A 22,567-nucleotide genomic window follows, 5' to 3' on the forward strand; every position below is an offset into this window, starting at 1 on the left:
TGCATTCTTGAATTAAACTCTATTTAGCCATGATGTACTTTTTTTTTCAAAATATTTCTAGACTTGATTTGCAAATAGTCTGTTAAGGATGGTTGTGGCTATGTTCAGGAGAAATACTGGTCACTAATTTTTTTTTTCTTGTAATGTCTGTCTGGCTTTAGCATCAGGATAATGGTAGACTCATAAAATATGTCAGGGATCCTTCCTCTTCTCTTTTCTGGAATAGATATTGTAGAATTGGCTTTTTTCTTTTTAATTTACTTGTATTCAAATCTTTTCAATAACTTTTAAGTATCTTTAGAATCTGAATATGCCTAGTGCTTCTTTTTCTTGCCTCATTGCACTGGCTAGCTCCTCTAGTAAAAAGCTGGAAAAAAAAAAGCTGGTGAAATGTTAAACCAGGAGGTGTTAAATCTGAAATGAGATTTTTATAGAAACACATTATCAGATCAATGAGGCTGCGTAGGAGCTGTAACAGTGGAAGGATCAAATGGGAAGTCTATGAGGTGGGAACTGTGAATCTTTGTTAAACCTATATAAGGTCCATACCTGTCACTATATAAAACCCCCTCTTCACTAAATTTCTCTATATTCCCAATATGATCCCTTGGCCTTCTCATGTCTCCATAAGAGCCAGTTAGGACATCTTCTATGAGGAACCCTCAGAGTAGCTCAACCCATGAGGTGTATACTCTTAGGCCTTCTATCCCAGATCTGAATGGCCAGTTATATCTGATGACAGTGCTATCAACTCAGTGTTAATAATGAGACCAGAAATTTGCCCACACAGATTCCCACATCCCTCTCCATCAGGTATGCCCTCTCCCCTGCAGAGATTCTCACCCAGTTTCATAATAGATAGTTCAGCCATGCAGGAAGGGGATAAGGTGGGCATGAAATGTGAAGGAATCAAGTAGGAACTAAGGGAAGAACAATGTGAACATGGGTAAACCATGTTTTACCATATAGACACCCTCATCCTTGCCAGGTATGCTCTCCTGCAGAGCAGCTCCAGCAGGAGTTCTCATTTTAAGTCGCTCATGCAGGAATATGTGGGACCACAGGAAGGAGGGCAGGAGAAATTTTAGAGGTATTAAGTTCTCAAATCTATGGCAGGCATGAATTCTTACCCCAAGAGTTTTCCTTTGTTAAGTGTCCTCAGTTCCGGGGAGAACAGCTGCAGCTGCAGGACAGGGGTCATAAAGGAACTAAAGTGACATTAGACAGGGTCTTTATGTGCAAACACAACGGCTTATATAAAGGTATGTAAAAAATAATAAAAGTATAATAAAATCTCACTTTAACATACCAGGAATCAAGACTACCATGGCCAAAGACAGTTAAATCAATCAGTCATAGGAATGGGGCACATAAGCAGAGTATCCGGACTGCAAAGCAAGTTCAGATGTATCATATTACTCTTAGCATCCTGTTATAGGACAATAGAAAGATGAAAAGAACTAATATTAACTGAAAGTGTGCTCTACACTGTACATTTATTTACGAATAAAAAAAAATATTCAGATGGGTAAAGTAGGCTTCCCTGAAGTCACACAATCTTTTGAGTAGTTGAGCCAGGATTAAAACCCAAACCATCTGGTTCAGTACCAAAGTCTTTCCACTATACCAAATTCCCAGTAAGGGAGAGTAAAGAGGAGATTTGGTCAAGAAGCAACAATTTCAAGGTCCAGGGTCCTTCCAGAGATACAGATCAACTTATATGCTTGAGATGGGAAAATGTATAATTATCACCTTTACTGAATCTGATCAACCTATCTTTCCATCTTTGTATAAGAATTTTACATGTATATTTAGGGATCATGTTAAGCAACCCCCCCCCCTTTTTTTTTTTGGCTGCTCTGCACAGCTTGCAGGATCTTAGTTCCCTGACCAGGGATTGAACCTGGGTCACAGCAGTGAAAGCACCAAGTCCTACCACCAGGGAACTCCCAAGCCCCTCCTTATTAATACAGTTTCTAGGAATTGATTTTTTTAACTCAAGTTTTTTTCATGTCCTTTATAGGGGATTACTGTACATGGCCAAAATAATGGCAAGCTAATATTAGCAATTTCACAATGTGTTTATTGTTATGGTATAATAAGGAATATGTAATTTGACAATATTTTATATACATAATTTGTTCTACTGACCACTCAGTTCATGACTTTAAAAGCTTTACATGCCATGGTGAAATGTCCTTCATTTATGTAATTATTTCCCATCATCTTTGCTGAGTTAGGTATCACCACACTACAGACACGAATTCTCCTGTAAAATTTTCTCTATAAAGATGTTGTCCACAAATTTATCAAATTAATCACGTTTCTGTTGTTTATTAAGGCTTGAGCTAATACTGAAAGCTTGTCTGTGTTTTTAGTTTATTATGATTTTACCACTGCTGTGAATTCTCTGATGTACAGTGAGTTGTGATTTCTGGATGAAGGCTTTCCCACATACAGCACACTGATAAGGTCTTTCCCCTGTATGAATTCTCTGATGTAAAACAAGGTCTGACTTCTGAGAAAATGCCTTTCCACATTCAGCACATATATAAGGTTTCTCTCCTGTATGAATCCGCTGATGCCCTGGGAGGTGAGACTTTTGAGAGAAGGCTTTCCCACATTCAGTACAAACGTAAGGTTTTTCTCCTGTGTGAATCCTCTGATGTCCAATGAGATGTGACTGCTGACAGAAGGCTTTTCCACATTCACTGCATTTATAGGGCTTTTCTCCAGTATGCGTTCTCTGATGTATAATGAGCTGTGACTTCCGGGAGAAGGTCTTCCCACATGCAGTACATTCGTAAGGTTTCTCCCCAGTATGAATTAACTGGTGTGTAATGAGTTCTGTCTTCCTGCTGAAGGCTTCCTCACATTGAGCACATTTGTAGGGTTTCTCTCCAGTGTGAATCCTTTTATGTATGATGAGGTGGGACTTCTCACAGAAGGCTTTTCCACATTCAGTACACTCATAGGGCTTCTCCCCAGTATGAGCTCTATGATGTATAATCAGCTGTGACTTCTGGGAGAAGGCCTTACCACACTCTCTACATTCATAAGGTTTCTCTCCAGTGTGAATTCTCTGATGTATAATGAGGGGTGATTTCTGGGAGAAGGCTTTCCCACAGTCACTACATTCATATGGTTTTTCCCCAGTATGAACTCTTTGATGTATAATGAGGGATGATTTTTGAGAGAAGGCTTTTCCACATTCAGAACATTCATAAGGTTTCTCCCCAGTATGAATTCTTTGATGTACAATAAGGTGAAACTTCTCACTGAAAGCTTTCCCACATGCACCACAATTGTATGGTTTCTTCCCAGTATGAATTCGTTGATGTACAATGAGCTGTGACTTCTTAGCAAAGGCTTTTCCACATGTAATACATACACAGGTTTTCTCCTTAGTTTCAACATTCTGATACTGAATAAGGGATTGTTTCTTGCTGAAAATGTTTCCACACTCATTATCATCACAGGGAATTACTCGATTGTGAATTTTCTCAAGATCAGGATTGGACACACCATGGATGGATGATTTTCCACATCCAAAACTCTCATCAGGGTTTTTTCCTGAATTGCTCTTATTACAACTAGGTAGGTCAATACTAGATTTCAAGTCATTTTTAAATGCATCACAGTTATGGGGTCTTTGTCTTGAAGTATCTGACCCTATGCATTCTTGAAATATTTTGCCCAATGCATTATATTTGTGGTCTGACTCCACAGTCATTGTTTTGTTGTTGATGACTGTTACTTGCCTGAAAAGTCTGTTTTTCTGACATCTCTGTAGGTGGCCATCACCTTGACAGACTTTTAATATGGAGTAAAATGAACCATCCTTTGTGACTCCTTTCAGTATCTTATTATGGAAGGAAACAGACCCCAAAATACATGATTGGGTGTTGTCAAGGTTACTTTTCCTGTCTAAAGGAAAGAAAGATAAAATAAAACAGTCATAAAGAATAATTAACAGAATGCAGAGGAGTATAAAAAATGACTGATTCAATGAAGGTGATGAACTCAAAACTGGGATGAGACAGGCCATTTCATAAGACAGACAGCAAATAGTATGATGAGGGAAATGGTTAGACAAGGATGTTAAAGCGAAATATTTATGGGAAAACTATACCTAAAGGAGATAGAAAACTATCTGAGTTATTATCACTCTAATCTTGGATTACTCTTCTAGAGTCTTCCCATTTCTCCTGCTTTCTGAAGGGAAAAGCTTTTCACCTTTCAAATGCGTTTATTTTATAATTTGCTATATATACTTGACTAGTATTATCCTGCCACCACTAGCCAAAGAAACAAGGTCTCTTCTGTATTCAAAATACTTTAACTCTCCTCAGTCTACTTTCTTAAATAACGACTAATACAAACAATAGAAAAACCCAAAATCCTGCTGTGGATTCAGTATCAGATTCACACCAAGAATCCAAGCTTGAATTCCACAGTTCCCCATAAATTCTTTCTCTACATTATCAAATAAAACTAGCAAAGTTCTCCCAGAAAAGCCATATTTCCCTAACTTCAAGGTTTTGTTCATATACTCTTCATGCCCACCCCCCATCAACAGTTTGTCTTCACCTCCCTCTCTCAGCATCATCAATACTCAATATATCTTTCAAAGCAGCTACAGCTGCATGCTCTGAAAAATGCTTTTTCAAATTCTGTTTCGTTTCTTTAGACTCTAATTTTCTCTGAACTTTTAAAAACAGTAGCAGTATTTGACATTTAATTCTGTAATGCAACCTGTGTTCTTAGAAGGAATTTGCCTTCTATTGCCTATTAAGCCTTTTCATAAAATGCATTAAATATATATTAACTATATTAAACAAATATATATTTAATACATAATATATACATATACAATCAATAAGAAATAGCTATCCCCTATAAAGGTTCACATTTAATTGATTAATTATTTGTTGAATGCCTAGTAAATTCTCAGCATAGGAACAAAGAATAAGAGAATTCACTAAGGAGAGAAACATAAGCCTCAGGCATCAATCAATTAAAAAAAAAACCTGATATTTCACTTCCCTTGTCGCCCATCTGCCTGATCTTCATATGGATAGATCCAATTTGGTATGTCTCTCTTTATGATCCATGGATCTTCTCCTTGTTCCAACTTGAAGATGACATCTGGTTTGGAAACTGGATGCCCTATTAAATGGAAATCAAAAAAAAAAAAAATGGAAATCAGAGGACCTGGGATAGACTGCACAGAAGGCAAAAGAGAAGGTGCAGTTTAAGGAGGTCTACAATGAAGTAGTATATTTGGCCCTCAGCAAAGTAATGACCTCCATTGGGGAAGGTACGAAGATCATAAAAGTCATTATATATGTCAGGAACCACCTAACCACAGAGACTGATAAGGAAAGGCACTTGATTGGACAAGTCTGAGTTATACAGGGAAGTCATCCTTACCCATTGAGACCAGGTGGCTGTAGTTCTCCAGCATCACATCCCTGTACAGGGTCTTCTGAGCAGGGTCCAGTTGCTGCCACTCCTCCTGGGTGAAATCCACAGCCACATCCTTGAATGATACTAACCCCTGTAACAGTATATTCCTGTTAATCTAAAGTGATCATTCTTATCATCTCTAATATAGTATGCAAAACTATACCTACATCTAGTTTTGTATCAGAGTATTTGGGAGAACCAATGCAAAATCCTGCCTTTGGCAAGAAGACCCAGACAGTACAGGAAAACAGAAGAGGTAAATCATAAAATGCCTACCTAATACAAATGGTAATTTAAGGGCAGCATTAAAGCAGCTGAGAGGAATTTTGGAAAACAATTCAAGTATGTAATAATAAGGAAACAATTACTTAAATTTGATGGAATAATATACAGCTCTTTCAACATGTGGAAATACATGAAAGAATAAATGAAAAAAACAGCATAAGTTAATATGTACACACTGAATGTAACTATGAAAATGTATCTCTGTGCACTAATAAATTAGAAAAGAAATAGCATTACATAAAGATTTGAGTTTAATATAAAAAAACATACAGCTGAGAGGAAGATGTATTATTCAATGAATAGTACTGAAACAACTGGACAGTTAACAGGAAAAGAATAATGTTGAAGCCATATGTTAGAGGCTGAATTGCATACCCTGAAAATTCATAAGTTGAAGTCCTAACCCCTAGTACCTCAGAATGTGACCTTATTTGGAAATAGGGTTACTGCAGATGTAATTAGTTATATGAGGTTATTAGGGTGGACCCTAACCCAATATGACTGAGGTCGACATCAAAAGGAGAAATCTGAACAGAGAGAGACACACACACAGAGGGAAGACAGTATGAAGAGACATGAGGAGAAGATAGTTATCTACAAGCCAAAGAGAGAGACTTGGAACAGATCCTTCTCTCACAGCCCTCAGAAGGAACCAGCCTTGCTGATACCTTAAGTTTTGACTTCTAGTCTCCAGAACTGTGACACAAAAAATTTCTGTTGTTTAACCCACACAGTGTGTGGTATTCTGTTAGGGCAGCCCTAGCTGCCATAATAAAATACATCAATTATAACTAATACAATGATATCTTATGTCTTGGAAAAGAGAAAAATATATATTCTGGATGGAGTAAAAATTTAAACTCTAAAAATACCCAAAATTATATAACAACAAAACAAAACCTGGCTGGGAAGATTTTTATTAATATTTTTTTTTAATGTATTTATTTTTGGCTGCATTGGGTCTTTGTTGCTGCACGCAGGCTTTCTCTAGTTACTGGGAGCAGGGGCTATTCTTCCTCGCGGTGCACGGGCTTCTCATCGCGGTGGCTTCTCTTGTTGTGGAGCATGGGCTCTAAGGGTCACAGACTTCAGCAGTTGTGGCACGTGGGCTCAGCAGTTGTGGCTCGCAGGCTCTTGGGCGCAGGCTCAGTAGTTGTGGCGCATGGGCTTAGGTGCTCCGCAGCATGTGGGATCTTCCTGGACCAGGGCTCGAACCCATATCCCCTGCATTGGCAGGCATGTTCTTAACCACTGCGCCACGAGGGAAGCCCTTTATTAATAATTATAGAGAAGGATTTTTAAAGTATAACATATAAAAAAGAGAAAAGCCGCATTTAGAGAATCAGAGAATGTCAGAGTTCTTGAAGATTCTAATCCAATCCCCTCATTTCATAGGAAAGAAATCTTAGCTTCTTCTAAATCTAACAGTTCTCCTATATATATGCAATAGTTAGGAATATAATGAAATACATCAATTATAACAGCAATATATTGAAAAACACACTTAAGAAATATGCAGGTAACATTCACGAGAAAACTATAACAAATTATTGACATGACACTGAAATAAAGGACTTGGGTAACTGCAGAGCCAGAGGTGTTTCTGGAGGGTAAACTGACTATTTTAATTATGCCACCATTATGTATGTTCATAATAGTGGAATCTGAGTGATTTGTATTATTTTAAACCACTTTGAGAGTTTTCCCCTAATTATTCCATTATTATCAAATATTGCTTTCAGAATGAAAAAAAAATTAAATATCAACATTCCCCTGCTTAAAAGACTCCTTTGGGTCCATCCTTGCATATATAATTAGTCTCATCTCAATCATCTCAATGTTAAGGTTTCTCTCACCCCACATCAAGTCTCATATTCACACCATCAAGCTGCCAAGCATTCAGTTTGTTCCCATAACAACCCCTTTAGTTTTCCCACTTTACATATGAGAGAATTGAGGATTACAGTGGTTAAGTCACTTCTTGCCAGAGGTTACACTGAATATATGACTGATTAACTGTCAAATTTAAAAGCTGGTGTCCTGACTCAGTAGCTGGGTTCTTGACCACTGTACTTATTCCACAATGCCTTCCTTGATACTGTAAACAAGACCTTTTATATTTTATTACCTTAATGCCATCTTCAGACAAACTTGCCATGAGACACCCTCCGCTTTAGTTTTCCTCAAATTCTCAGCCTTTTCTACTTTTTCAAATGCTGTTTCCTACCCTCATCCTACTTCCTTCATGATCCAGAGTTTAATAATCTTTTAAGACTCTTATCCTTGACTTATTTATAAAGCTGGCTGCTCCCCCTTATCGACTATAAAAGTCCCTTGCTCCCATGTCTATTATACAGTTTTTATGTGTTAATGTTAGTTTCCACATCTGTTCACCCCATTTTTCTCTGCATTCTTCCCAAGAACCATGTGTAACTCTTGAGATATTTCACAGCCAGCCAGCACCTGTGACATATATTGACTACTCAAGAAATGTTTGCTAAAAAGGAATGAATGAAAATTATAGAGAATAAAATAAATTTCATGCTTAGTTAAGAACAGTTTTGTGCACTGTCAATAATATTCTTGTGATCTAAAGAACAGTAACATGTGGAAGATAAATGTAGAATGTAGAGGGAAACCATTCTGTTAAGAAAATTAATAAACGTAATGCTGACATTCTAACTTTGCTTTATCAATGATACTAGAATGCTTTAATATACTAAATATGTATAAATTTTGTTAATTTTGAGTAAAATAGTGCATAATCAGTGGAAAATTGTACTTTCCAATCAGCTACAAGCAATTTTTACTGCTTGAGTGACTGGACGAATGGAAGAGATGGAGGAAATGGAAGGGGAGTAGGTGTTAAGAGGGAGAAAAGAAAGATAGATATGTATGAAAATGATGACTTCACTTCTGGACTGTATGGAAAAAATATAAATCTTTCTTCCTGAGCTAATAAGCAAGTTAATTAGCCATGATAGTTGGATTTATTGGGCCAATAAAAATCCATTTTCATCTTTAAAGCAGCTCTAACAGAAATATAAAGCCAACCAGATAAGTAATTTTAAATTTTCTAGTAGCAACATTCAAAAAATTATTTTCAATAATATATATTTATCCCAGTATATTCAAAATATCATTTCAACACGTAATCAATCTTTAAAAATTATTAATGAATTTCTGCAATTATATCTTCAAAACCCACTATGTACTTTACACTCAAAGCACACTTCAATTCAGACTAGCCAATTTCAAGTGCTCAATAACCACATGAGATATTGGACAGCACAGCTCCAAAGCTACTGAGACCCAAAAAGGAAAAACACCTGTCTTTTCACAATAGAACTCATTTGTTAAGCTCCACTGTAAAATATACATAAGAACTCCTAATGCAAAAGCTGATTCCAAGATTTGACAATAATAATGATTATATAATAATAATAGCTAATACTTAAATATAAAACAAACCATTCCCAGTTACTGTTCTAAGTGTGGTTTTTACTCAATTTCCACAACAACCCTATGAGGATTACAATCTCCATTTTACAGATGAAGAAACAATTCCAGTCCACAGGGTATATTATGGATCTGCTAAAATAATAAAGGAGAATTCTATATACCAGCATAGGAAGATATTCAAAATACATACAAAAATTTTTATACTGGACAGTAAAGTTAAAAATCAAGTTGCAAAACAGAATGTTTACTATAACATTATTTTTCCCCAAAAAAGGAACAAGAAAGTAAGAGACACCCCTGGCACTGGTACTATTACACATGTACGCTCCATCATAAGGTTAGAAACAAATGGTTAATACTGATAATCTCAGGAGGAGGGGAGTTTAAGTTAAAAGGTACCTCAGTGTTTAAATTTTTATCTTTTTATATAGTTAAAGATTTTTATACCATATATATAGTGAATATTGGCAGGGAGAAAAAAATAACAGACTGTTAAAAACAGAAACACAGAGAAGGAACTAGCCCCAAGTTAGACAGTAATCCTACAAAATCTGAAACCATAGTAAAGGGTACAGAGCTTCAGTGACCCTTGCTCTCCAAAGCTCTGCCAGACAATTATATTTCAAGAACTACTTTTTGAAAGAAATATGTATTTTGGAAGACCATTCAAAATGTATCCATCCTATATTATCTAGACTTTATCGGTAGAGAAAGCTGGCCAATAGGAAGCCTCTATAATCAATCTGGTCCTCTAAAGAAGAGGTCAACAAACTTTTTCAGTAAAGTATATATTTTCAGCATCGCAGGCCATATGGTGCCATTGTACTACAAAAAAAGCCATAGACAATATGTAAACAAATGGCATGGCTGTGTTGCCAATAAAACTTTATTTACAAAAACAGTTGGAGAACTGAATTTAGGCAATAGTTTGATGACTCCAGCTCTAAAGGATAAAGTTAAGGAGTTTGGCTATGACATTATGATAACTTCCCTCTAAAAGAAATCATTCTGTGATACAGCTACAAGAAATTTATAATTGCATTTACCACAGGAGTGTTGGTGAGAACACTGCATACTCCACCACCTAGAGAAAGACCCAAAAATGAAATCTCAGTCTTATATGGCAAGAAATAATTTCTTCCCATGGGAAATGTATCTGTCTACATATTACCTAGCAACTATTTCTAGGTCTGGATCTTTATTTTGGCTGTCTTTCCCTGATCCTAATTTTAGCTATCTTTATTTTTCCATTTGATTGTATGAAGAACCAAAATAAGAAATTTAAGAAATTAAAAATTAAAGAAACTCACCTGGGACTTCATCATTTTCTGTTCTCTTCTAAAAAGGTAGATGCCTGAAAAGGCAAAATTGGTGATCAGAAGGATGTTTTCACAGATCAGACGCAGACTGCAGGTTCCACATTCACCAGTCTAGAAGCAACTACCACAGAAGTCAGGTAGATGTTAGGCCAACCTGTGGGAGAAGACTGTTCGGTCTTTATACAAAGATCAGCACGTATCATGTGAAGGAAGTCCTCTTGTGACTACATACTATGATCATACAGAACTTGGACAAGGTTTTTTAATTTAATTGTATAGATGTGAATATATGTTTCCTGTTGATTTATTAACAATTTATTTTCTCCACTATGAACCAGCAATTCCACTCTAATGTTTTCATAAGGCAATACACACACACACACACACACACACACACACACACACAAAGATGAAGCTCCCCGGCAATAAGAATGGGTAATGAGCAAATGAAAAACTGAGGAATGTATTCCCTTATTCCCCAGAAAGGAATCAGCCGCTGAATTCTAATAATCTCCCAAGAGCTCTCATATTTTCCTTCAACTCAGCAGACTTTCCTGCCAATCAATATTCATGGACCAAAATGTTCATTTTAAGATGTTTTCCATTTAAATTTTTATTGCTGATTTCAACAGTATGGTTGTCTGCATAGAAAAATGGTGGTATGTTGGAACCACTGATACAACGGAATATACCCTAACGTAAGAAGGTACATACCTGGGAAATCCTTCTCAGTCCCAGAAGGAGTCAGGTAGGTAAGACTTAACTGGTTCAGAGGAAGTGGGTGCTCCCATGATAGACAGACTGTTTTATATGGGGTATTCCAGGCTTTGTCAAAATAGATCTGGAAGGAAACAACCAGGAGAAATAGTCATACTTATCTCTGGGCACCCAAGAGGTGTTCAATAAATGTTTCTTGAATAAATACAAAATGATTTCAATAAATTTAGAAAGAGGTAGGACGAAAATCACACTTTTCATAATAATCCTATCTTTTTTGATTTGTTTGGTCTTGTTTCAAAATGATCATTTTTATGCGGGGCACCAGACTAAGGGCATAATGGTTGAGAAGAGATTTGACCTTTAAGGTTGCATATGACCTGTGGAAATTTTAATGTATGTAAAAAACAGTAGGGATGATCATCAAGATTCCCTGATCCCGTTACTGCTCCCTCCAAATCTCTGAATCCTCGGACCTAGCAATCACATACCCCACAGATCTGCCCCATGCCCACCACATCATTGACTGCCACATGGATGCCCTCATCATTTAGTCCACAGCCTCCCTCACCAATCACTGATTCCTCAGAGTCCCCTAAATCCCTGCCCCAGTCATCACCAGTCAGTCCCCCTACACACCATTTCTGATCCCACAGACAACCCCGTCACTGACACACCGTTATCCAATTACTAACCTCACAGCTCACCCCATCCTTGACTCCCAAATAAGCCCAACCCTAATCCTACATACCTTCCCCACCAGTGACTTCATCAGTCTCCAATCACTGACACTCACGGACCCCTCCCGTCCCATTACCAAGCCAAAAGACTCACTCCTCACCACACATGTCCGCCTTCTGACCTGCAGTTCCGTTATCAGATCTAGAAACGCCCGTCACGGCTTAACCCGGGACAGCTGTCACATCCATAGCGGCGAACTCTCCCGCTTCCTGTCTGGGTGAGCAAAGCACTGGGCTCCCGGGCCTGCGCTGTTCGGTACCGGGCAGCTTTGCCCACTCCGCACCCTGGGCGGCTTTGTTCAGGAGGCAATATGGCCGCTCCCATGCGCTGTGTCTCAGTGGGAACTGCCATCTTGAGAGGCCGGCCGGTTCCGTACAAGCAGAGGAATTCGGTTTATTCGGAGGCCGGGCTGTACCACCGCGGCAGCGAGGGGAGGGGGAACAGATGACATAAAGGAGAATTATACAAACCAGTAACATGCAAAATTTTGCAGAGAGATTTTATAGGAGGACTGGGTAAGAAGTTTGAGTGAATGTCCTCTATTAGAAAGCTTCATTTGGTGGAAGAGGAAGAATTTGGAACAGTAAAATATTCTCATTGGAGACTTTACCTAAAAGTGTTTGTAAATGGCACAGCCCTCTACCGGGAGATTTTACTTTCTGAGAGGGGTGAAAACGTGGAATGGAGATTCCACTGTGGGAAAAGGGGGCCAGAGTGATGGAAGAGTTCACTGAGGAGCAGAGAAAGAGGACACACAGAAATAATGAATTTTACGCTAAAAACGATTATATGGAATTCTCTAGGGGAAACTACTACTACTGCAGTAACAAGTTGCAGAGGCCGACTGAAGAAAATAAAGTGAGAGGGAAGAGGAGATGAGAATCAGAGACTAGGAGAAAACAAGAATAATGGGGGAAGGAGAAGCTTGTGGAGACAGAGAGATGGGAAACTTAAGCGTGAAAAATGGAAGCACAGGAACAGAAGTGGGAAACCGGGAGACTGAGACCGAGAAGGAGGAGACTAAAACAACAGAAGGAAAGAAAAGAGAGGAAGAGAGTGAGGAGGTTAGACTTCAGGGGAAAAAAATCACTTGATTAAAAAAAAAAAGAACCAACGAAACACTTATCATAACCTTTACCTTACATCAAGCTTTTTTACTTAAAAAAAAGGCATACTAACAAACTGATGTTTCCTGTACATAAATAGATACAATTTGGAATCATCATAGATTTCACAACAAGCCATGATTTCTGGCTTGTGTGTAATTAAATGAGCAGCAATTTTACATTAGCAGTTTTGTTTCCCATGTCAAATAAAAACATGTCTGGATTTAGATATGAAGAGATTTTATTCAGAAAGATTATTGCAATAGGGAGAATGCACCAATCTCAGACAGCTGCAAGCACCTCACAAAATCAAACAGAAAAAGGCTTTTCTTTAGTAGGGAGGTGTAAGAAGGGTTAGCAGGAACTTTCAAGAGATGGAGGTGTGCAAGTGGCAAAACCAGGGTACTTTAACAGGAAATGTTTCTAGGGTCTTCGGATTCTGAGAGTAAGCAGCTGAGGGAGGATGTTGTGCATATCCTTACCCTTTAATGTATGTTTAAACTTGGGGGCAAGCCAAAATTTAGGAGTATGAGGGGAGGAAAAAGGCCTAAAATTTCGTCAAGACAAAGAAGAGGGTCAGAAATGGGCAACCAACAGCACTCCAATTTAAACTTCCACAGTTACATCAATCTTTATTGAACATCTTGTGCGTAAGACACTGTAGTCACTCACTGTGTTATGCACCAACGGTATAGTAATGATTAATTCAGAATCCTAAAGCAGTGATACCAGTGGAAGTTGATATGGGAAGGGATCAGATTGTGCAGAGCCATGTAGAAATTGTGAAAATGTTAGCTCTTTATCCTAAGCATGATGGGAAGCTGTCCTTATTTTAATATTTAATTTAAAAAGAAGGTAGAGAGGAGTCCTCTCCTATAATAAAAGAAATAAAAATTAAAGCCACAGTAATTTACTATTTCTCATCTATTACCTTGTTAAAAAAAAGTATTCTTAGTTTGGAAATACACAGTGTTAGTAGAGTCACGGGAACCTGGAATTCTCATATATTACTCATGGGACAGAAAAATGGTATAGCCCCTATACAGAATATTTGGCAATAGTTAACAAAACTATATGTATTCATTATCTATTGCTGTGTAACAAATTACCTGAAATTTAGCAGTCTGAAACTATATATATTGTTGTAGTTAACTGTTTCATAGTTTCTGTGATTGGAAAATGTGGGAATAGCTTAGCTGGGTGGTTCAGGTCTAGTCTGTCATGAGGTTGCAGTCAAGCTGTCAGCCAGGGCTGCAATTATTTCAAGGCTGAACTGGAGGAGGATATGCTTCTAAACTCGATCAAGTAGCTGATGACAAGCCTCAGAATTTCAATTTCCAAGCTCAGTTATTCACCATGGGGGAATTTCCTTCGGCTACTCTATTATCCCCATGACATGGTAGGGGTCTTCCCTCTCAAGCCTCCCTCTTAGTATGGAAGCGGGCTTCTACCCACACCAGTGAGTCAAGGGAAAGATAGTGAGAGAGCATACACAAGATAGAAGCCATAGTCTTCTTATAACCTAAATTAAAAATGACATCTCATTACTTCTTTTGTATTCTATTTCCTGAAAGTGAATCACTAAGGGTGCCCACAATCAAATGAATGGGAATTGAGCTCTACCTCTTAAGGGGAGGATTATCAAAGCGTCTAAAACCACAACACTACATGTAAGCTTTTGCCTTTTAACTCAGAAACTCCATTCCAGGAATATATCCCAAATACACATTGGCAAAAAAAAAAAAAGTTACTCATTGCGCTACTATTTTTAATACCAAAAGACATCAGTCAACCCGAACATCTGCTAACAGGTCTAGCTGTATAAATTACAGTATACACACAAAACAGTACTATTCAGCTGTAAGAGAGAGACAGAGAGAAGTGTCTCTATGTACTAATATGGAGGTAACTTCAGGATATAATGTTATATGAGGGGAAAAATAGTAGAAAAAAATGAAAATAGTTTGTTATTACCATTTATTTTCTAAAAATGTGAATATGTATACAGTTAATTCTACTTATTCATGGTAGCTATGTTCAGTTAAGTTGCTGCACAGAATTAGTGAATACTGAACCATTTCTCCAAAGGGGAATAAATCAACATAAAATAGATTATAATCTTAAATTACAACTTTGTATAATTAAGATTATAACCTTAAAAACAACTTATGTTGGTGGATTCTATTTTCTTTATTTTACCAAAAAAAACCCCAAGGTTCAGAACAGTTAAGTAATTTGCCTGAGGTCCAGTAACAAAGGCCAGAGTTAGATTCAAACCCTATCCAACTGACTCCAGAGCTGGAGTTTCTTGCACTACACTGAATTGCCCCTACCATCCCCGTCATCTGTTCATCTCTGTATGAGAGCTGAAACAGGAAGGCAGAGCATCCCCTTGTTTAAACTCAGCCGGGAATGTGTGCATGTGGTAACTCAAATTTTTTGCTACTCTGTGCATGTCTGCCAATGACTGAAAAAGCACTGTGAGTATCGATTTTGAGATTATAAATACATTTTAGCAAGTAGGTGAATTTGCAGATACAGAATCTGTGAATAATGAAAATCAACTGTATATGTTTACCTTAAAAATAAAAGGCAAATGATGGAAGAATAAGCCATCAAATAAAATATAATCTATAAAAGGTATTATTAGTTATCTATTGAATTGTAGCAACCTACCCCAAAACTTAGTGGCTTAAAACAACACACATCTATTGTTTCACAGTTTACATTGGCCAGGAATCTGGACATGGATTATCTGAGTCCTCTGCTTCGGGGTCTTCTACAAATCTATAATCAAGGTATTGGCCCAGGCTGGGGTCTCTTTCATCTGAAGACTCAAATGGGGAGAGATTCATTTCCAAGCTCAACTACACGATTGTTGGCACAATTTAATGCCTCAAGGATTGTTGGACTAAGGGCATTCATGTCCTTGCTGGTTGTTGAGAGGAAGCCACCCACAGTACTTTGCCATCCAACTTACAACTTGCTTATCTATGGAGTCAAGAGAAGAGTCTGTAAGCAAGATGGAAGTCACAAACTTTTATAATCTTATTATCAATATATAAGTGACATCCCCTCTATGTTGCCATATGCCATTGGTTAGAAGCTGCTTACTTATGCAGAGGGTATTACAAAAGGCCATGAATATCAGGAGGTGGGAATAACTGGCTACCTTAGACACTTCCTACCCCAGGGAGGAAGGAAATAAGATAGAAGGGACAGAAATCATACCTAATTTTCTTTGAATATACCATGTTCTGTTGATTTGACTTTGTAACCACAAAAAATTTTACATAATTATAAAACAAAATTAAATTTTATAAACCAATTCCAAACTTCTGTTTCTGATCAAAGTGAAGTAATAGGGAACGGATGGGAACTTTCACCTGAACCAATGGAAAAACCAGAGAAGTGTATGAAGCAATGGCTTTAAAGGTATTAGACATCAGGCTGTGAAGGACAGTGACCCTTGAGAGATGGGAAACAAATTGAGGTGACCCCTCTGATTGCCCAGTTTACTGCCTTGAGAACACTTCTAGGTATGACACAGGACAAGAGAGTCCAGGCAGGGGCCAACAGACTTCCAGAGTGGAGGAGAAAGAACTAATAGTACAGAAAGACCAAGGCAGCTATATTCACAGAGCAGAAGCCAAAGAGGAGAAAGCTGCACAGAAAGAGAGCTCCAGAGACTTGCAGAGGGTCCACTTCTAGTATTTAGGAGCATACTGGTCAGTGCATATATGTAAGGAAAATCAGAGTCTGGGAAAAGAGACACCAGAAAGGAAGGAGGAAACAGTAACTGAAGCTCACAAAAAGTCAAGATTAATGCCTGTCCCCACCAGCCAGACTGGAAAACTTTACAATTCCCTGGCAAGAATACACAGAAGGGTCTTGCCTCAATAGTGGGAAATTATTAGCTCTATATTTAAATCTTGCTCTGGTGCCACCTAACAATTGTTTCCAAGTAACCTAACTGAACTACAGAAAAAAGCTTCAAAAATATGTATTGGAACACAGAAGTATCTATCATCCAACAAGGTAAAATTCACAATGTCTACCACTAAATCAAGAATCATCAGGCATGTATAGAAACTGGAAAATGATACTCATAATGAAGAGAAAAATCAGTCAAAGAAGAAAAAACAGACCAGAATTGAAAAAGATGTTGGAAATTGTAGAGATAGATATTAACAAGTCACTATAGATCTTGCAGTCATTAAAAGGATAATGTGAGAATATTATGAACAACTTCAGCCTCATAAATTTTGCAAGGTAGAAGAAATGGACCATTTCTTCAAACACCAAAACTCAATTAAGATGAAATAGATCATCTGCATGATCCTATAACTATGTAAAAAGTTGATTTTTAAAGACCTCACAAAAAAGGAAAAATGGTTTCACTGGAGAATTCTACCAAAATTTAAAGAATTAACACTGATTTTACACAATCTCTTCCAGAAAATAGAAGAGGAGGGAATACTCCCCAAATCATTTTATCAGGAAATTATTACCAAAACCATACCAAGACTGTACAGTGAAAGAAAACTACAGATCAATATCTCCCATGAACGTAGACATAAAAATCCTCAAAAAATATTAACAAACAAAATTCAACAATCTATAAAAAAAAATTATACACTATGACTAAGTGAAATGTATTCCAAGTATTCAAAGCTGGCTCAAAATAGAAAATTAACCAACAAGATACAAAGAAAAAATAAATGATTACACCAATTGACACAGAACAGGCATTTGACAAAAATCCAATACTCATGAATGATAAAAAAAAAATTCTCAGCAAAATAGTAACGGAGAGGAATTTCCCTAACTTAATGAAGAGCATATACCAAACAAACAAAAATCAAAAAAATACAACCCACAGAAAATATAATACTTAATGATGAAAGATTGAATGATTCCCCTCTTAGACCAGGAACAAGACAATGATGTTTGCTCTCACCATTCTCCTTCAACATAATACTGGAAATTCTACCCACCAAAATAACACAAGAAAGAAAAATTAGAAGCATATAGATGAGAAAGGAAAGAAATAAAACTGTCCCTATATGCAAATGATATGAATGATTGTCTATGTAGGAAATCCAAAGGAATTTACCAATATTATGCCTAAAACTAAGTGAGTTCAGCAAAGTAAGAGGATACAAGATCAATACAAAAATCAATCACATTTCTCTATACTAATAAAAACATGCAAACACAAATAAAGACAGTACCATTTTTAATCACTCCAAAGAAACTGAAACACTTAGGCTTACACTTATCAAAACATGTAGGATTTTAGGAAGAAAATCACAAAATGTCATTAAAAGAAATCAAATAAATAGAGATATACCATGGTCCCTGATATGAAGACTATAAACAATAAAGATGTTAATGATGCCCAAATTGATCTATAGGCTTAAAGCAATTTCTCTTAAAAATGACAGCAAGTTTGTTTTGATTTTTGTAGACTTAGACAAAATTATTTTAAAATTTATATGGTGTTCCTTAAAAAAATTAAAAATAGAGTTCCCATATGATCCAGCAATCCCACTCTTGGGCATATATCCAGAAAAGATGAAAACTCTAATTTGAAAAGATACATGCACCCCAATGTTCATAGCAGCACTATTTACAGTAGCCAACACATGGAAACAACCTAACTGTCCATCAACAGATGAATGGATAAAGAAGATGTGGCACATATATACAATGGAATATTACTCAGCCATAAAAAAGAATGAAATAATGCCATTTGCAGCAACAAGGATGGATCTAGAGATTATCATACTAAGTGAAGTAAGTCAGAAAGAGAAACACAAATATCATAAGATATGACTTATATGTGGAATCTAAAAAAAGATACAAATGAACTTATTTACAAAACAGAAATAGACTCACAGACATAGAAGACAAACTTATGGTCATCAAGGGGAAAGGTAGGGAGGAATATATTAGGAGTATAGGATTAACAGATAGACACTACTATATATAAAACAGATAAACAACAAAGACCTATTGTATGGCACAGGGAACTAGATTCAATATCTTGTAATACCCTATAATGGAAAAGAATCTGAAAAAGAATACATATATATATAAATGGATCATCTTGCTATACAACTGAAACCAACACAACACTGTATATCAACTATACTTCAATAAAAAGTTGCTTGTTGGGCTTCCCTGGTGGCGCAGTGGTTGAGAGTCCGCCTGTCGATGCAGGGGACACGGGTTTATGCCCCGGTCCGGGAGGATCCCACATGCCACGGAGCGGCTAGGCCCGTGAGCCATGGCCGCTGAGCCTGCGCATCTGGAGCCTGTGCTCCGCAATGGAAGAGGCCACAACAGTGAGAGGTCCGCATACCGCATAAAAAAAAAAAAAGTTGCTTGTTTTGAAAAATAAACTTACATGGAAAGAAACAGGCCCTAGAATAGCTAAAACAATCTTGACAATGAAGAAAAAAGTGGAAGGAATTACTCCCACAACTTCTATTAAACATTGTACTGGAGTTTCTAGTCAGTGCAATAAGGCAAAAAAGAAATTAAAACCGTCTGGTTGGGAAAGGAAAGGGCAAAACCACATTCACTTGTAGATAACATGATCTTCTATGCAGAAAACCCAATGTATTCTACAAAAAAATGGTACTAGAACTAATTAGTAAGCTCAGGAAGGTTGAAGTATACCAGATCAATATACAATAATTAGTTGTACTTCCATATACAATCAATAAATAACCAGAAATTAAAATTTAAAACATCTACAGTAGAATTTTTAAGTATGAAAGGTTTGGGGGCAAATCTGACAAAAGATGTGAAACACCTGTACACTGAAAACTATAAAACAATGCTAACAGAAATGAAAGACTTAAAGGAGCTACATCACATTCATGTGTCAGCTCATTATTTTTATAATGTTTAATTCTGCAAATTGACTTATAAGTTCAGTGCAATCTACTCAAAACAGCAGCAAGCTTTAGAGGAGAAACTGACAAGGAAAGAAATAAAACTGTCACTGTATGAGAAGGACAGTTTTATATTCACACGGAAAGGAAAAGGACCAAGAATCGCCAAAACAACTTAGCAAAAAAAAAAAAAAAATTAACTTTGAGGCTTAACACTACCTGATCTCAAGGCTTATTATACACACACTGCAATAATCAAGAGTGTGGTATTGGTATAAAGATAGAAAAATGTATAAATGAAACAGAATAGATAGTTCAGAAATAGATCCAACTGATACAATAACAAAGGCAATTCTGTGCGGGAAAGAATCACCTTTTCAACAAATAGTGCTGGAATAATTGGATATCCATAATTTAAATTGAAACCTTAATCCATTCTTCATACTACATACAAAAAAATTAACTCAAAATGGCTCATAGCCTTAAATATAAAATCTAAAACTCCTAGAATAAAATGTAGGAGAAATCCTTTGTGACCTAGGATGAGGCAAAGATTTCTTAGCTGATACCAAAAGCACAAATCATAAAATAATAAATGATAAATTGGACCTCTGGTATTCAAAAGACACAATTTAAGAGAATAAAAAGAGAAGCCACAGACTAGGAGAAATTGTTTCCAAGTCATATATCTAATAAAGAACCATCAGCCAGAATATATGAAGACCTCTAACAACGAAATGATTTAAAACTGACCAAAAGATTTAAACAGACACTTCACTAAAGATATACTGATGGCAAATAAGAATAGGAAAAGATGCCCAACATCATTAGTCATCAGGGAAATGCTATGGTATCATAATGAGATGCCATTAATCACTTACTAAAATGACTATAATTTTAAAAACTAATATTACCAAATACTGGCAAGGATGTAGAGAAATGAACTTTTACACACAGCTAGTGGGAGTGTAAAATGATGCAATCCCTTTGGAAAACAGGCAATTCCTCAGGTTAAGTATTCACTGACTATATGATCCAGCCATGCCACTCCTAATGTTTATCCAAGAGAATTAAGTATTAGGCATGTGCAGAATACAACGTACAACATCCAATACATGTGCATGCAAACATTTGTACAGGAATGTTCACAGCAGCTTTATTTGTAAAAGCCAAAAACTAAAATTAACTCTAATGTCCATCATAGGCATCCATACGATAGAATACTAATCAGCAACAGAAAGGAATGAACTCTTGGTACACATAGAAAATCGGATTAAATTCAAAATAAGTATGCTGAGTGAAAGAAATCAGTAAAAACAAGAGTGCATATGTTATGATTCTACTTATACCAAATTCTAGAAAATGCAAATGAATATATAGTGGCAGAAAACAGGTCAGTCGTTGCCTGGGGATGAGGCAGAGAGCCAGTTGGGGAAGAGGAATTAATTTCCAAGCGATAAGAAGAAACTTTGGGGGATGATGGACATTTTCATTCTCTTGACTGTGGTGACAGTTTCACTGGTGTATACATAAACCAATGTTATCAAATATGTGCGATTTTTTGTCTATTAAATCTCAATAAATCTGCTTTTAAAAAACCCTACAGCATGCCTTAAAATGCCCTACATTATCTTCCTCAATTTTTTTGACATCATTATAAACCACTTCCCCTCATTCATTCCACTTCAGACATTCTTGTTCTTCTTCAACTCACTTTCACTTTAGGGCTTTTGAGAATGCTCCTCTTACTAGTATACAGATTTATCACTACTCTCACCAATTACCATAGCAAATAAGAAATATTTAGATTATCTCCCCAAAATGAAAATACCTTTTTCTTCTGGTCTTCCCTTCTCTTCTCATCTTTCTTACTCCCAACTTACCCACACCTTAAAAGCTTTCTGATGTATAAAATTTTGGGTAGGGCTTCCCTGGTGGCACAGTGGTTGAGAGTCCGACTGCCAATGCAGGGGACACAGGTTCGTGCCCCGGTCCGGGAAGATCCCACATGCCACGGAGCAGCTGGGCCCGTGAGCCATGGCCGCTGAGCCTGCGTGTCCGGAGCCTGTGCTCCGCAACGGGAGAGGCCACAACAGTGAGAGGCCCGTGTACCGCAAAAAAAAAAATTTTTTTTTGGGTAATTCCACTCAGGTTATTAAATGAGTAAAACTGTTCATTCACTCTATCATTTAGTTGTTCAGCAAATATTCAGTGAACATCCACTATGTGTCACACACTCTTTTATATCTTCAGCTATATCATTTTAATACAGCTAAATATTCCTGTTCCATTCATACTTAAATGCTACCAAAATGGATAGACAATAAACAATAAACAAGATAAATTACAATATGACAAAAGTACCATTTAAAAAGTGAAATAAAACAAGGAAAATTAGGAATGCTTAGGGGAGTGTTGTTGTATCACACATGGAGGTCTGCTACTCTTAGAGAATTCTGATCTAACCAGTCATCTAAGAACTCAGACTCATAATACAGTGTAATTCTACAGCGATAGAACACTGTATAATGATAATTAAGAGTGTATGCTCCCTAGCTCTACC

The 22,567-nt window shown here is 36.9% G+C and overlaps 1 protein-coding gene across 12 annotated transcripts in view; it reads right to left on the reverse strand.

Annotated features, from left to right (window-relative positions):
- Positions 1–22,567, reverse strand: part of LOC112402729 (zinc finger protein 300) — a 91,825-nt gene that overhangs the window by 33,657 nt on the left and 35,601 nt on the right. For 2 of the 12 annotated variants that reach the window (XM_024749862.1, XM_024749835.1), the window contains exons 1-6: positions 12,087–12,105; positions 11,250–11,376; positions 10,527–10,689; positions 5,434–5,560; positions 5,047–5,169; positions 1,131–3,927 (exon numbers count right to left, since the gene is read on the reverse strand). In XM_024749862.1, the coding sequence (XP_024605630.1) occupies positions 2,375–3,927; positions 5,047–5,169; positions 5,434–5,560; positions 10,527–10,541 (1,818 nt within the window). In that variant the 5' untranslated portion in view covers positions 10,542–10,689; positions 11,250–11,376; positions 12,087–12,105 and the 3' untranslated portion in view covers positions 1,131–2,374. The other 10 variants (XM_024749903.1, XM_024749852.1, XM_024749843.1 and 7 more) reach the window with 10 other exon arrangements.

Source organism: Neophocaena asiaeorientalis, unplaced genomic scaffold (assembly GCF_003031525.2).
Source record: "Neophocaena asiaeorientalis asiaeorientalis breed wild unplaced genomic scaffold, Neophocaena_asiaeorientalis_V1.1 scaffold548, whole genome shotgun sequence".
NCBI classification, from domain to species: Eukaryota; Metazoa; Chordata; class Mammalia; order Artiodactyla; family Phocoenidae; genus Neophocaena; species Neophocaena asiaeorientalis.